General features: G+C 57.0%; 1 protein-coding gene across 3 annotated transcripts in view; it reads left to right on the forward strand.

Annotated features, from left to right (window-relative positions):
- copa (COPI coat complex subunit alpha) overlaps positions 1-16,746 on the forward strand; it is a 104,345-nt gene that overhangs the window by 37,292 nt on the left and 50,307 nt on the right. For all 3 annotated transcript variants that reach the window (XM_070870026.1, XM_070870028.1, XM_070870027.1), the window contains exons 12-16: positions 2,289-2,371; positions 7,413-7,563; positions 8,641-8,707; positions 10,663-10,738; positions 12,882-12,964. In XM_070870026.1, coding sequence (XP_070726127.1) covers positions 2,289-2,371; positions 7,413-7,563; positions 8,641-8,707; positions 10,663-10,738; positions 12,882-12,964 — 460 coding nt within the window. The remainder of the gene's footprint in view (positions 1-2,288; positions 2,372-7,412; positions 7,564-8,640; positions 8,708-10,662; positions 10,739-12,881; positions 12,965-16,746) is intronic.

A 16,746-nucleotide genomic window follows, 5' to 3' on the forward strand; every position in this document is an offset into this window, starting at 1 on the left:
TTTGGGGAGGGGCTAACGAGGCGAGGGAACGCACATGAAATGGTCGGACACGGGGCAGTGTCGAGGTACGGGAGGGACCTTGGGAGTGCAGGTCCGCAGGTCCCTGATGGTAGCAGGCCAAGTGGTTAAGAAGGCACGCGGAATACTTGCCTCTATTGGCCGGGGCGGGGAATACAAGAGCGAGGGGAGGGGTTGTGCTCGAACTGGACAAAACTGGTTAGGCCACAGCTGGAGTACTGCGTGTAGGTCTGGTCAACGCATTACAGGAAGGATGTGATTGCACTGGAGAGGGGTACAGAGGAGATTTACCAGGATGTTGCACTAGAGAGGGTACAGAGGAGGTTGACCAGGATGTTGCACTGGAGAGGGTACAGAGGAGATTTACCAGGATGTTGCACTGGAGAGGGGTACAGAGGAGATTTACCAGGATGTTGCACTAGAGAGGGTACAGAGGAGATTTACCAGGATGTTGCACTGGAGAGGGTGCAGAGGAGATTGACCAGGATGTTGCACGAGAGAGGGTACAGAGGAGATTTACCAGGATGTTACACTGGAGAGGGTACAGAGGAGATTTACCAGGATGTTGCACTGGGGAGGGGTACAGAGGAGATTTACCAGGATGTTGCAATGGAGAGGGTACAGAGGAGATTTACCAGGATGTTGCACTGGGGAGGGGTACAGAGGAGATTTACCAGGATGTTGCAATGGAGAGGGTGCAGAGGAGATTTACCAGGATGTTGCACTGGAGAGGGTACAGAGGAGATTTACCAGGATGTTGCACTGGAGAGGGGTACAGAGGAGATTTACCAGGATGTTGCACTGGGGAGGGGTACAGAGGAGATTTACCAGGATGTTGCAATGGAGAGGGTACAGAGGAGATTTACCAGGATGTTGCACTGGGGAGGGGTACAGAGGAGATTTACCAGGATGTTGCAATGGAGAGGGTGCAGAGGAGATTTACCAGGATGTTGCAATGGAGAGGGTACAGAGGAGATTTACCAGGATGTTGCACTGGGGAGGGGTACAGAGGAGATTTACCAGGATGTTGCAATGGAGAGGGTGCAGAGGAGATTTACCAGGATGTTGCAATGGAGAGGGTGCAGAGGAGATTTACCACTGGAGAGGGGTACAGAGGAGATTTACCAGGATGTTGCACTGGAGAGGGGTACAGAGGAGATTTACCAGGATGTTGCACTGGAGAGGGTACAGAGGAGATTTACCAGGATGTTGCACTGGAGAGGGGTACAGAGGAGATTTACCAGGATGTTGCGCGGGACTGGAGAATTTTGGCGACGAGGAACGACTGGAGGGGCTGGGGGGGGGGTCTGTTTTGCTTTGGAACAGAAGGAGGCTGAGGGGGAGACCCTGAGTGAGGTGGATACAATGACGAGGGCGGGGGGAGGGGCGTCCTGGATCGAGTGGAGAGGACGGACCTGTTTCCCTGGGCGGAGGGGTTGACCACCAGGGGTTTGGGGGGCGTGGATTGAAATTAATTGGGCGGGGGGGGATAGAGGGGGGATTTCTTCACCCAGAGGTGGGGTTGGGGGTCTGGGGCAGGGGTCTGGGGAGGAACTCGCTGCCCCAAAGGGAGTTTGAGACAAACCCCTCACCACAGAAGGCAGTGCCCCTTCAAGAGCCGTATGATACCGAGCAGGGGCGCGAGAGCTGGGAACGTGGGATTCGGCTGGGTGGGGGGGGAAGGGCTCTGGGTTGACCTGACGAGAGGCGGACATGATGGACTCGATCGGGCCCTCCTTCCTCGAAGATTCGGTGAAAGCAGACAGAGGCGTTCGGAGCGCACATGATGGAGGGGACGTGGGAGTGGAAAGCAGATAGAGGCGTTCGGAAGCGCACATGATGGAGGGGACGTGGGAGTGGAAAGCAGATAGAGGCGTTCGGAGCGCACATGATGGAGGGGACGTGGGAGTGGAAAGCAGATAGAGGCGTTCGGAAGCGCACATGATGGAGGGGACGTGGGAGTGGAAAGCAGATAGAGGCGTTCGGAGCGCACATGATGGAGGGGACGTGGGAGTGGAAAGCAGATAGAGGCGTTCGGAGCGCACATGATGGAGGGGACGTGGGAGTGGAAAGCAGATAGAGGCGTTCGGAGCGCACATGATGGAGGGGACGTGGGAGTGGAAAGCAGATAGCGGCGTTCGGAGCGCACATGATGGAGGGGACGTGGGAGTGGAAAGCAGATAGCGGTTGGGCAGTTGCGACGTTTCTGTTTGACTGACCGACCCCCCCCACCCTCTCTCCTTCTCTCCCTCTCCGCCTCTCCTGAGCAGGACTGGTGTTCAGACGTTCCGTCGAGACCATGATCGCTTCTGGGTCCTGGGAGCACATCCAAACCTGAACCTATTTGCCGCAGGTAAGGACTGTATCGGTGTCTCTGTAACCTCCTCCAGTCCCTACACCCCTCCCTATCTCTGTAACCTCCAGTCCCTACACCCCTCCCGACACCCCTCCCTATCTCTGTAACCTCCTCCAGTCCCTATACCCCTCCCTATCTCTGTAACCTCCTCCAGTCCCGACACCCCTCCCTATCTCTGTAACCTCCTCCAGCCCCTACACCCCTCCCTATCTCTGTAACCTCCTCCAGTCCCGACACCCCTCCCTATCTCTGTAACCTCCTCCAGTCCCTATACCCCTCCCTATCTCTGTAACCTCCTCCAGTCCCGACACCCCTCCCTATCTCTGTAACCTCCTCCAGTCCCGACACCCCTCCAGACACCCCTCCCTATCTCTGTAACCTCCTCCAGTCCCGACACCCCTCCCTATCTCTGTAACCTCCTCCAGTCCCTATACCCCTCCCTATCTCTGTAACCTCCTCCAGCCCCTACACCCCTCCCTATCTCTGTAACCTCCTCCAGTCCCGACACCCCTCCCTATCTCTGTAACCTCCTCCAGCCCCTACACCCCTCCCTATCTCTGTAACCTCCAGCCCCGACACCCCTCCCTATCTCTGTAACCTCCTCCAGTCCCTACACCCCTCTCTATCTCTGTAACCTCCAGCCCCTACATCCCTCCCTATCTCTGTAACCTCCAGTCCATACACCCCTCCCTATCTCTGTAGCCTCCAGCCCCTACACCGCCTCCCTATCTCTGTAGCCTCCAGCCCCTACACCGCCTCCCTATCTCTGTAACCTCCAGCCCCTACGCCCCTCCCTATCTCTGTAACCTCCAGCCCCTACACCCCTCCCTATCTCTGTAACCTCCTCCAGTCCCGACACCCCCTCCCTATCTCTGTAACCTCCAGCCCCTACACCCCTCACTATCTCTGTAACCTCCTCCAGCCCCTACACCCCTCCCTATCTCTGTAACCTCCTCCAGCCCCTACACCCCTCCCTATCCCTGTAGCCCCCTCCAGCCCCTACACCCCTCCCTATCTCTGTAACCACCAGCCCCTACACCCCTCCCTATCTCTGTAACCTCCAGCCCCTACACCCCTCCCTATCTCTGTAACCTCCAGCCCCTACACCCCTCCCTATCTCTGTAACCTCCTCCAGTCCCTACACCCCTCACTATCTCTGTAACCTCCTCCAGTCCCGACACCCCTCCCTATCTCTGTAACCTCCTCCAGCCCCCTACACCCCTCCCTATCTCTGTAACCTCCAGCCCCTACACCCCTCCCTATCTCTGTAACCCACTCCAGCCTCTACACCCCTCCCTATCTCTGTAACCTCCTCCAGTCCCTACACCCCTCCCTATCTCTGTAGCCTCCAGCCCCTACACCCCTCCCTATCTCTGTAACCTCCTCCAGTCCCGACACCCCTCCCTATCTCTGTAACCTCCTACACCCCTCCCTATCTCTGTAACCTCCAGCCCCTACACCCCTCCCTATCTCTGTAACCCACTCCAGCCCCTACACCCCTCCCTATCTCTGTAACCTCCTCCAGTCCCGACACCCCTCCCTATCTCTGTAACCTCCAGCCCCTACACCCCTCCCTATCTCTGTAACCTCCAGCCCCTACACCCCTCCCTATCTCTGTAACCTCCTACACCCCTCCCTATCTCTGTAACCTCCAGCCCCTACACCTCTCCCTATCTCTGTAACCTCCTCCAGCCCCTACACCCCTCCCTATCCCTGTAACCCCCTCCAGCCCCTACACCCCTCCCTATCTCTGTAGCCTCCAGCCCCTACACCCCTCCCTATCTCTGTAACCTCCTCCAGTCCCGACACCCCTCCCTATCTCTGTAACCTCCTACACCCCTCCCTATCTCTGTAACCTCCTCCAGCCCCTACACCCCTCCCTATCTCAGTAACCTCCAGCCCCTGCACCCCTCCCTATCTCTGTAACCTCCAGCCCCTACACCCCTCCCTATCTCTGTAACCTCCTACACCCCTCCCTATCTCTGTAACCTCCAGCCCCTACACCTCTCCCTATCTCTGTAACCTCCAGCCCCTACACCCCTCCCTATCTCTGTAACCTCCTACACCCCTCCCTATCTCTGTAACCTCCAGCCCCTACACCCCTCCCTATCTCTGTAACCTCCAGTCCCTACACCCCTCCCTATCTCTGTAACCTCCTCTAGCCCCTACACCCCTCCCTATCTCTGTAACCTCCAGCCCCTACACCCCTCCCTATCTCTGTAGCCCCCTACACCCCTCCCTATCTCTGTAACCCTCCCAGATCCCGACGCCCCTCCAATCCTGCCCTCTCGAGCACCCCCCAGATTCCCATCGCTCCACCATCGGAGGCCGTGCCTTCAGCTGCCTGGGGGGCCCCCAAGCTCTGGAACTCCCTCCCTCAACCTCTCCGCCTCACTCTCTCTCTCTCCTCCTTTTAAGACGCTCCTTAAAACCTGCCTCTCTGACCCAGCTTCTGGTCCCCTGTCCCGTGATATCTCCTGATGTGGCTCGGGTTCTGTTCCGATGATCGCTCCCCCCCGTGTAGCACCTTGGGGCGTTTCACTGCGTTAACGGCGCTATATTAATGCAGTTGTGGGGTGGGGGGGGTGCGAGCCAAAAGAGACACTTCTGCTGGAGCCAGTTGAGTGTCGTAGCGTGTTGCTGTGATCGAGCTCCTCCTTTGGAGCACTTCTGCTCCTCCCAGTGGCCGGCCGATCGGAACCGAGGGAGTCTGGCTTCCCCTCCGAACGCGAGGCCTTCGCTGGCCGAACAGCCCCAATACGGGAGCCGCAGTCCCTGTCACTTGAGGGAGAGGGGAGTGGTCAGGGGTTCAAAACACTCCGCACCCCCTTCTTCCCTCGCCTCTGACCCGCAGTTGAGCCTTTTCGAGGCCCTCCTCGCTCCCCTGACACTGTGCTGACACAAGCCTCCCCATCAGGAGCTGTAATCCAATAGAACTGAGACAAGGAGACGAGAGGAACCTTGGCTTCCAATTTATTTGACAAGCTGCATCTCGACAAACAGCAATACACCAACAAAACAATCCCTCCGAAATCCCACTGAGAAACATAGAAAATAGGGGCAGGAGCAGGCCATTCAGCCCCTCTAGCCTGCACCACCCGCCATTCAATGAGTTCACGGCTGAACATGCAACTTCAGTACCCCCTTCCTGCTCTCTCGCCATACCCCTTGATCCCCCGAGTCGTAAGGACCTCATCTAACTCCCTTTTGAATATATTTAGTGAACTGGCCCCCCAACAACTCTCCGCGGTAGAGAATTCCACAGGTTCACCCCTCTCTGGGTGAAGGAGTCTCTCCTCATCTCGGTCCTAAATGGCTTACCCCCTTATCCTTAGACTGTGTGAGCCGCCCTGGTTCTGGACTTCCCCAAACATCGGGAACATTCTAACCTGTCCCGTCCCATCAGAATTTTAAACCTTTCTATGAGGGTCCCCCTCTCATTCTTCTGAACTCCCAGTGAATACAAGCCCCAGTCAATCCAGTCTTTCTTGATACCATCCCGGGGAATCAGTCTGGTGAACCTTCGCTGCACTCCCTCAATAGCAAGAACGTCCTTCCTCAGGTTAGGAGACCAAAACTGTAGACAATACTCCAGGTGTGGCCTCACCAAGGGCTCTGTACAACTGTAGCAACACCTCCCTGCTCCCTGTACTCAAATCCTCCTCGCTATGAAGGCCAACATAACCATTTGCCTTCTTCACCGCCTGCTGTACCTGCATGCCCAACCTTCAATGACTGATGTACCCAGGTCTCGTTGCACCTCCCCTTTTCCTAATCTGTCACCCTTCCGATAATAGTCTGTCTCTCTGTTTTGGACCACCAAAGTGGATAACCTCACATTTATCCGCCACTAAACTGCATCTGCCACGCATTTGCCCACTCACCGAACCTGTCCGAGTCGCTCTGCAGGCTCATAGCATCCTCCTCGCAGCTCACACTGCCGCCCAACTTAGTGTCATCCGCAAATTTGGAGATACCGCATTTAATCCCCGCGTCTAAATCATTAATGTACAATGTAAACAGCTGGGGCCCCAGCACTGATCCCTGCGGTACCCCACTAGTCACTGCCTGCCATTCCGAAAAGTCCCCATTTACTCCGACTCTTGGCTTCCTGTCTGCCAACCAGTTCTCAATCCACGTCAGCACACTACCCCCAATCCCATGTGCTCTAACTTTGCGCGTTAATCTCCTGTGTGGGACCTTGTCGAAAGCCCTCTGAAAGTCCCAATATACCACATCAACTGGTTCTCCCCTGGTCCACTCTACTGGAAACATCCTCAAAAAATTCCAGAAGGTTTGTCAAGCATGATTTCCCTTTCACAAACCCATGCTGACTTGGACCTATCATGTCACCTCTTTCCAAATGCGCTGCTATGACATCCTTAATAATTGATTCCATCATTTTACCCACTACCGATGTCAGGCTGACCGGTCCACAATTCCCTGCTTTCTCTCTCCCTCTTGACACAAGTTGAGCAGTTCAGTGACCAGCCTCCCACCTTCCCTGGCCGAACTGAGTTGGGGGTTCCGGGGGAGCAGAAGTTATACTCACGACTGCGCCTTCCGCAAGTCTGGTGGTTTGTCTCTCGGGGGGGGGGTCTGCTTTTCCTTCAGAGCCGAGGGGCTTGCTGGGTGTTGGGTCACGAGGCCAGATTGTCCAGTCCGCCGCTCCTGCTGAGATCGATCCTTCCCATTGGTGGGCTTCGTGATTTCTTTCGTGAGAAGTGCAGCAGTTTCAGGTGACTGCGCACGGTCTCGCGGCACGCAGTTGGCGACGAGGAGCTCGCCGCCTTACCCGGAGGCACTCCCTCCACTTGGGGGCGGACTGGTCTTTGGGCCGGTGGCTCCCAGGGTCTCGGTGGGGATGTCAGGCCTGGTCGAGGACGCTAACGCGGGTGTGTCTGTCCTCCCCGGGGGGAGGGGGATTTGCGGGATCTCGCGGAGACAGCGTCGGTGGTATAGCTCCAGCGACTCGAGGTGTCGGCTGGACGCGGTCCGTCTCTCCTGAGCTCCTGTCCATGTCCCGACCCTGACACAGGCCATGACAGCGGCATGATCGTCTTCAAGCTGGAGCGAGAGAGGCCAGCCTACGCGGTGCATGGCAATGTGCTCTTCTATGTCAAAGACCGGTTCCTGCGTCACCTCGATTTCCACAGCTCCAAGGACGTGGCAGGAATGCAGCTGCGAAGGTCAGTAAAGCTCCCTCTACACTGTCCCGTCAAACACTCCCGGGGCAGGTACAGCACGGGGTTAGATACAGAGTAAAGCTCCCTCTACACTGTCCCCATCAAACACTCCCGGGGCAGGTACAGGGGGATAGATACAGAGTAAAGCTCCCTCTACACTGTCCCATCAAACACTCCCAGGGCAAGTACAGGGGGTTAGATACAGAGTAAAGCTCCCTCGACACTGTCCCATCAAACACTCCCAGGGCAGGTACAGGGGGTTAGATACAGAGTAAAGCTCCCTCTACACTGTCCCGTCAAACACTCCCAGGGCAGGTACAGGGGGTTAGATATAGAGTAAAGCTCCCTCTACACTGTCCCATCAAACACTCCCAGGGCAGGTACAGGGGGTTAGATACAGAGTAAAGCTCCCTCTACACTGTCCCATCAAACACTCCCAGGGCAGGTACAGGGGGTTAGATACAGAGTAAAGCTCCCTCTACACTGTCCCATCAAACACTCCCAGGGCAGGTACAGGGGGTTAGATACAGAGTAAAGCTCCCTCTACACTGTCCCGTCAAACACTCCCGGGGCAGGTACAGGGGGTTAGATACAGAGTAAAGCTCCCTCTACACTGTCCCATCAAACACTCCCGGGGCAGGTACAGGGGGTTAGATACAGAGTAAAGCTCCCTCTACACTGTCCCATCAAACACTCCCAGGGGAGGTACAGGGGGTTAGATACAGAGTAAAGCTCCCTCTACACTGTCCCATCAAACACTCCCAGGGCAGGTACAGGGGGTTAGATACAGAGTAAAGCTCCCTCTACACTGTCCCATCAAACACTCCCGGGGCAGGTACAGGGGGTTAGATACAGAGTAAAGCTCCCTCTACACTGTCCCCATCAAACACTCCCGGGGCAGGTACAGGGGGTTAGATACAGAGTAAAGCTCCCTCTACACTGTCCCATCAAACACTCCCAGGGCAGGTACAGGGGGTTAGATACAGAGTAAAGCTCCCTCGACACTATCCCATCAAACACTCCCGGGGCAGGTACAGCTCGCTTCACGTACTGACGTCTCACTTTCTGCTTTTCTCGCAGTGGCTCCAAGTTTCCTGTCTTCAGCATGTCGTACAATCCAGCAGAGAATTCTGTCCTCCTGTGCACGGTGAGATTCTGCGAGCTCCCAGCCTCACACCGGACTCCAATAACAACAGCAGCACATTGCCTCTGCATAGCGCCTTTAACATAGGAAAACCTTTCCTTGGACGTTTCACGGGGAACGACCATCGGAACAGAACCCGAGCCCGAGCCACATCAGGAGATATTACGGGACAGGGGACCAGAAGCTGGGTCAGAGAGGCAGGTTTTAAGGAGCGTCTTAAAAGGAGGAGAGAGAGAGAGGCGGAGAGGTTGAGGGAGGGAGTTCCAGAGCTTGGGGGCCCCCAGGCAGCTGAAGGCACGGCCTCCGATGGTGGAGCGATGGGAATCGGGGGGTGCTCGAGAGGGCAGGATTGGAGGGGCGCAGAGATCTGGGAGGGTTACAGAGATAGGGAGGGGTGTAGAGGCTGGAGGTTACAGAGATAGGGAGGTGTGTAGGGGCTGGGGTTACAGAAATAGGGAGAGGTGTAGGGGCTGGAGGTTACAGAGATAGGGAGGGGGTGTAGGGGCTGGAGGAGGTTACAGAGATAGGGAGGGGGTGTAGGGGCTGGAGGTTACAGAGATAGGGAGGGGTGTAGGGATCTGGGAGGGTTACAGAGATAGGGAGGGGTGTAGGGGCTGGAGGTTACAGAGATAGGGAGGGGTGTAGGGGCTGGAGGTTACAGAGATAGGGAGGGGTGTAGGGGCTGGAGGTTACAGAGATAGGGAGGGGTGTAGGGGCTGGAGGTTACAGAGATAGGGAGGGGTGTAGGGGCTGGAGGTTACAGAGATAGGGAGGGGTGTAGGGGCTGGAGGAGGTTATAGAGATAGGGAGTGGTGTAGGGGCTGGAGGTTACAGAGATAGGGAGGGGTGTAGAGGCTGGAGGTTACAGAGATCGGGAGGGGTGTCGGGGCTGGAGGTTACAGAGATAGGGAGGGGTGTAGGGGCTATGGAGGTTACAGAGATAGGGAGGGGTGTAGGGGCTGGAGGTTACAGAGATAGGGAGTGGTGTAGGGGCTGGAGGTTACAGAGATAGGGAGGGGTGTAGGGGCTGGAGGTTACAGAGATAGGGAGGGGTGTAGGGGCTGGAGGTTACAGAGATCGGGAGGGGTGTAGGGGCTGGAGGTTACAGAGATAGGGAGGGGTGTAGGGGCTGGAGGTTACAGAGATAGGGAGGGGTGTAGGGGCTGGAGGTTACAGAGATAGGGAGGGGTGTCGGGGCTGGAGGTTACAGAGATAGGGAGGGGTGTAGGGGCTATGGAGGTATTTGAAAACAAGGATGAGAATTTTGAAATTGAGGCGTTGCTTAACCGGGAGCCAATGTGGGACAGCGAGCACAGGGGGTGATGGGTGAGTGGGACTGGGTGTGAGTTAGGACACGGGGCAGTGAGCACAGGGGGTGATGGGTGAGTGGGACTGGGTGTGAGTTAGGACACGGGGTCAGTGAGCACAGGGGGGTGATGGGTGAGTGGGACTGGGTGTGAGTTAGGACACGGGGTCAGTGAGCACAGGGGGTGATGGATGAGCGGGACTGGGTGTGAGTTAGGACACGGGGCAGTGAGCCCAGGGGGTGATGGGTGAGTGGGACTGGGTGTGAGTTAGGACACAGGGTCAGTGAGCACAGGGGGTGATGGGTGAGTGGGACTGGGTGTGAGTTAGGACACGGGGCACAGTGAGCACAGGGGGTGATGGGTGAGTGGGACTGGGTGCGAGTTAGGACACGGGGTCAGCCGAACTTTGAATCACCTGCAGTTCACGTGGGGTACAATGTGGGCTGCCAGTCCGGTGTGTGTTGGAATGGTCACGTCTGGAGGTCACGGTGGTATGGGTGAGGGCTTCCGCAGCGGAATAGCTGAGGCAGTGGGGGCGGGGACGGTTGCAGGGTGCTGGGACGGGACTCTGTGTGTGTGTGTGTGTGTGTGTGTGTGTGTGTGTGGAGAAGCTGACATTTGTCTCTTGTTTTTCCCTCCCGGCCCGAACAGCGTGCCAGCAATTTGGAAAACAGCACCTACGATCTCTACAGTATTCCGAAGGATTCCGATACCCAGAATCCCGACGGTAAGCCCATCCCGGAGCGGGGGCAGGCGGCCTCTGGACCGCAGCAAGACAGCACAGTACGGCACTCCCTCAGTACTGCCCCTCCGACAGTGCGGGGCTCCCTCAGTACTGCCCCTCCGACAGTGCGGGGCTCCCTCAGTACCGCCCCTCCGACAGTGCGGCACTCCCTCAGTACTGCCCCTCCGACAGTACGGCACTCCCTCAGTACTGCCCCTCCGACAGTGCGGGGCTCCCTCAGTACTGCCCCTCCGACAGTGCGGGGCTCCCTCAGTACTGCCCCTCCGACAGTGCGGGGCTCCCTCAGTACTGCCCCTCCGACAGTGCGGGGCTCCCTCAGTACTGCCCCTCCGACAGTACGGCACTCCCTCAGTACTGCCCCTCCGACAGTACGGCACTCCCTCAGTACTGCCCCTCCGACAGTGCGGCACTCCCTCAGTACTGCCCCTCCGACAGTACGGGGCTCCCTCAGTGCTGCCCCTCCGACAGTGCGGGGCTCCCTCAGTACCGCCCCTCCGACAGTGCGGCACTCCCTCAGTACTGCCCCTCCGACAGTGCGGCACTCCCTCAGTACTGCCCCTCCGACAGTGCGACACTCCCTCAGTACTGCCCCTCCGACAGTGCGGGGCTCCCTCAGTACTGCCCCTCCGACAGTGCGGGGCTCCCTCAGTACTGCCCCTCCGACAGTGCGGGGCTCCCTCAGTACTGCCCCTCCGACAGTGCGGGGCTCCCTCAGTACTGCCCCTCCGACAGTACGGCACTCCCTCAGTACTGCCCCTCCGACAGTACGGCACTCCCTCAGTACTGCCCCTCCGACAGTGCGGCACTCCCTCAGTACTGCCCCTCCGACAGTACGGGGCTCCCTCAGTGCTGCCCCTCCGACAGTGCGGGGCTCCCTCAGTACTGCCCCTCCGACAGTACGGGGCTCCCTCAGTACTGCCCCTCCGACAGGAGGAGGCCCATTCAGCCCCTCGAGTGTGTTACACAGGAACAGGAGGAGGCCCATTCAGCCCTTCGAGTGTGTTACACAGGAACAGGAGGAGGTCCATTCAGTCCCTCGAGTGTGTTACACAGGAACAGGAGGAGGCCCATTCAGCCCCTCGAGTGTGTTACACAGGAACAGGAGGAGGCCCATTCAGCCCCTCGAGTGTGTTACACAGGAACAGGAGGCCCATTCAGCCCCTCGAGTGTGTTACACAGGAACAGGAGGAGGCCCATTCAGCCCCTCGAGTGTGTTACACAGGAACAGGAGGCCCATTCAGCCCTTCGAGTGTGTTACACAGGAACAGGAGGAGGCCCATTCAGCCCCTCGAGTGTGTTACACAGGAACAGGAGGCCCATTCAGCCCCTCGAGTGTGTTACACAGGAACAGGAGGAGGTCCATTCAGCCCCTCGAGTGTGTTACACAGGAACAGGAGGCCCATTCAGCCCCTCGAGTGTGTTACACAGGAACAGGAGGAGGCCCATTCAGCCCCTCGAGCCTGTTACACAGGAACAGGAGGCCCATTCAGCCCCTCGAGTGTGTTACACAGGAACAGGAGGAGGCCCACTCAGCCCCTCGAGCGTGTTACACAGGAACAGGAGGCCCATTCAGCCCCTCGAGCGTGTTACACAGGAACAGGAGGCCCATTCAGCCCCTCGAGTGTGTTACACAGGAACAGGAGGAGGCCCATTCAGCCCCTCGAGTGTGTTACACAGGAACAGGAGGAGGCCCATTCAGCCCCTCGAGTGTGTTACACAGGAACAGGAGGCCCATTCAGCCCCTCGAGTGTGTTACACAGGAACAGGAGGAGGCCCATTCAGCCCCTCGAGTGTGTTACACAGGAACAGGAGGAGGCCCATTCAGCCCCTCGAGTGTGTTACACAGGAACAGGAGGAGGCCCATTCAGTCCCTCGAGTGTGTTACACAGGAACAGGAGGAGGCCCATTCAGCCCCTCGAGCGTGTTACACAGGAACAGGAGGAGGCCCATTCAGCCCCTCGAGTGTGTTACACAGGAACAGGAGGAGGCCCATTCAGCCCCTCGAGTGTGTTACACAGGAACAGGAGGCCCATTCAGCCCCTCGAGCGTGTTACACAGGAACAGGAGGAGGCCCACTCAGCCCGTCTCGCCGGTCACTGACTGACTCGTGTCCCTCCTTGTGCAGCTCCGGAGGGGAAACGATCGTCTGGTCTGACCGCTGTCTGGGTCGCTCGAAACCGATTTGCCGTGCTGGACAGAATGCACTCTGTAAGTTCTGGAGGCGGGGGGAGGAGGGGAGGGCGAGGAGGAGGAGGGGAGGGCGAGAGGCGAGGAGGAGGAGGGGAGGGCGACTTTGGGGGCGGGCTGGGAGGAGAAGCGGCTTGTTATCTGCTCCCTGCATGCGGGCATCGCTGGCCAGGCCCAGCCTCTGTTGCCCGCCCCCGTGAGCCGGTGTCTGGGGGGGGGGCCCTCCTTCTTGGATCGCTGCAGGCCATGTGGTGAACATTGCCCCCGCGGAGCTGCGAGGGAGGGAGCTCTGCACCCTGCGCCAGAGCGTGGAAGCAGAGAAAAATCGGTGCAGGATTCGGCTGTTCGGCCATGTGAGCCTTCACTCCGATCACGGCCAATCACTCCCTCAGTGCCCCCTTTCCTGCTTTCTCTCCACAACCCCCTCGATCCCTTTCGCCCTAAGCCCCACATCCCACTCCCTCTCGAATACATCCCCCCCCCCCCCAAACAACTCTCTGCGGGCGAGAATCCCACAGGTCCACCGGTTCTCTTGAGTGAAGCGGTTTTCTCCTCATCCCGGTCCGAAATGGCTCATCCTTAGAACACCCCCCCCCACCTAACACCGGGAAAACCTTCTTCCTGCGTCTCACCTGTCCCGTGCCGTCAGAATTTTAAACCTTTCTGTGAGGGTACCCCCCTCTCTCATCCTTCTGAACTCCCAGTGAATACAAGTCCCAGTCCATCCCGTCTCTCCTCATATGTCAGTCCCGCCGTCCCGGGGAATCAGTCGGGTGAACCTTCGCTGCACTCCCTCAACGGCAAGAACGTCCCTCCTCAGGTTCGGAGACCAGAACTGTCCACAGTCCTCCAGGTGTGGCCTCGCCAAGGGCCCTGTACAACTGTAGCAACACCTCCCTGCCCCCTGGACTCAAATCCCCCTCGCTGTGAAGGCCAACGTGACCATTTGCCTTCTTCACCACCCTGCTGTCCCTGCATGGCCAACCTTCAATGACCGATGTACCCAGGTCTCGTGAAAGGGGAGATCATGCTCGACAAACCTTCTGGAATTTTTTGAGGATGTAGAGTGGACCAGGGGAGAACCAGTAGATGTGGTATATTGGGACTTTCAGAAGGCGTTCGACAAGGTCCCACACAAGAGGGGGGGTAGTGTGCTGACTGGGATCGAGAACTGGTTGTCAGACAGGAAGCCAAGAGTCGGAGCAAATGGGGACTTCTCAGAGCGGCAGGCAGTGACCAGTGGGGTGCCGCAGGGATCAGTGCTGGGGCCCCAGCTATTTAGAATTGTACATCAATGATTTGGACGAGGGGATTGAGTGTAATATCTCCGAATTTGCGGATGACACTAAGCTGGGTGGCGGTGTGAGCTGCGAGGAGGATGCTATGAGCCTGCAGAGCGACTCGGACAGGTTCGGTGAGTGGGCAAATGCGTGGCAGATGCAGTTTAGTGGCGGGTAAGTGTGAGGTTATCCACTTTGGTGGTCCAAAACAGAGAGACAGCCCAATATCTGAAGGGTGACAGATGAGGAAAAGGGGGAGATGCAAAGAGACCTGGGTGCATCAGTCATTGAAGGTTGGCCATGCAGGGACAGCAGGCGGTGAAGGAGGCAAATGGTTATGTTGGCCTTCACAGCGAGGGGGATTTGAGTCCAGGGAGCAGGGAGGTGTTGCTACAGTTGTACGGGGCCCTTGGTGAGGCCACACCTGGAGTATTGTGGACAGTTCTGGTCTCCTAACCCGAGGAAGGACATTCTTGCTATTGAGGGAGCGCAGCGAAGGTTCACCAGACTGATTCCCCGGGGATGGTATCAAGAAAGACTGGGGCTTGTGTTCACTGGGAGTTCAGAAGGATGAGAGGAGGGGGCCCTCATAGAAAGGTCTAAAATTCTGATGGGACTGGACAGGTTAGACGCAGGAAGAACGTCCCTGATGTTGGGGGGAAGTCCAGAACCAGGGAGGCTCACACAGTCTAAGGATAAGGGGGCTAAGCCATTCAGGACCGAGATGAGGAGAGACCTCTTCACCCAGAGAGGGGTGGACCTGTGGAATTCTCCACCGCAGAGAGTTGTTGGAGGGCCAGTTCTCTGAGTATATTCAAAAGGGAGTTAGATGAAGTCCTGACTACTCGGGGGGGATCGAGGGGTATGGCGAGAGAGCAGGAATGGGGGTACTGAAGTTGCATGTTCAGCCCGTGAACTCATTGAATGGCGGGTGCAGGCTCGAGGGGCTGAATGGCCTGCCCCTCACAGCTCCCGCCGCCTCCCGCCTTCATGTCGCCCGCAAACTTGGCGAGACCGCCCTCAATTCCGTCGTCCGAGTCATTGATGTGTCTTGTCAATAGCTGGGGCCCCGGCACTGATCCCCCGTGGCAGCCCCCAGTTGTTTATCCCGCCTCTCTGCCGACCAGTTCTCGATCCACGCCAGCACATGACCACCCCCCCAGCCAGTACCGTGTGCTTTCATTTTGCACACCGATCTCTTGTCGCAAGTCCAAATACATCACATCGACTGGTTCTCCCCTGGTCCGCTCTGCCACTTACAATCCTCGCGAGAGAGAGAAAAAAAAAAGACTTCTTCAGCATGATTTTTCCCCTCCCCTCTTTCACGAATCCGTGCGGACTTGGACTGACCCCTGTCCCATTCGCCACCCGCTCCAGTCCACAGGAACCCGAGTAGAAACATAGACACATAGAAAATAGGAGCAGGAGTAGGCCATTCGGCCCCTCTAGCCTGCACCGCCATTCAATGAGTTCATGGCTGAACATTCAACTTCAGTACCCCATTCCTGCTTTCTCACCATACCCCTTGATCCCCCTAGTAGTAAGGACCTCATCTAACTCCTTTTTGAATATATTTAGTGAATTGGCCTCAACAACTTTCTGTGGTAGAGAATTCCACAGGTTCACCACTCTCTGGGTGAAGAAGTTCCTCCGCATCTCGGTCCTAAATGGCTTCCCCCTTATCCTTAGACTGTGACCCCTGGTTCTGGACTTCCCCAACATTGGGAACATTCTTCCTGCATCGAACCTGTCTAAACCCGTCAGAATTTTATATGTTTCTATGAGGTCCCCTCTCATTCTTCTGAACTCCAGTGAATACAAGCCCAGTTGATCCAGTCTTTCTTGATAGGTCAGTCCCGCCATCCCGGGGAATCAGTCTGGTGAACCTTCGCTGCACTCCCTCAATAGCAAGAATGTCCTTCCTCAGGTTAGGAGACCAAAACTGTACACAATACTCCAGGTGTGGCCTCACCAAGGGCCCTGTACAACTGTAGCAACACCTCCCTGCCCCTGTACTCAAATCCCCTCGCTATGAAGGCCAACATGCCATTTGCTTTCTTAACCGCCTGCTGTACCTGCATGCCAACCTTCAATGACTGATGTACCATGACACCCAGGTCTCTTTGCACCTCCCCTTTTCCTAATCTGTCACCATTCAGATAATAGTCTGTCTCTCTGTTTTTACCACCAAAGTGGATAACCTCACATTTACCCGCACTAAACTGCATCTGCCATGCATTTGCCCACTCACCGAACCTGTCCAAGTCGCTCTGCAGCCTCATAGCATTCTCCTCGCAGCTCACACTGCCACCCAACTTAGTGTCATCCGCAAATTTGGAGATACTACATTTAATCCCCTCGTCTAAATCATTAATGTACAGTGTAAACAGCTGGGGCCCCAGCACAGAACCTTGCGGTACCCCACTAGTCACTGCCTGCCATTCTGAAAAGTACCCATTTACTCCTACTCTTTGCTTCCTGTCTGACAACCAGTTCTCAATCCATGTCAGTACACTACCCCCA

The sequence above is a fragment of the Pristiophorus japonicus genome, unplaced genomic scaffold (assembly GCF_044704955.1).
Source record: "Pristiophorus japonicus isolate sPriJap1 unplaced genomic scaffold, sPriJap1.hap1 HAP1_SCAFFOLD_1092, whole genome shotgun sequence".
In the NCBI taxonomy this organism is placed as follows: Eukaryota; Metazoa; Chordata; class Chondrichthyes; family Pristiophoridae; genus Pristiophorus; species Pristiophorus japonicus.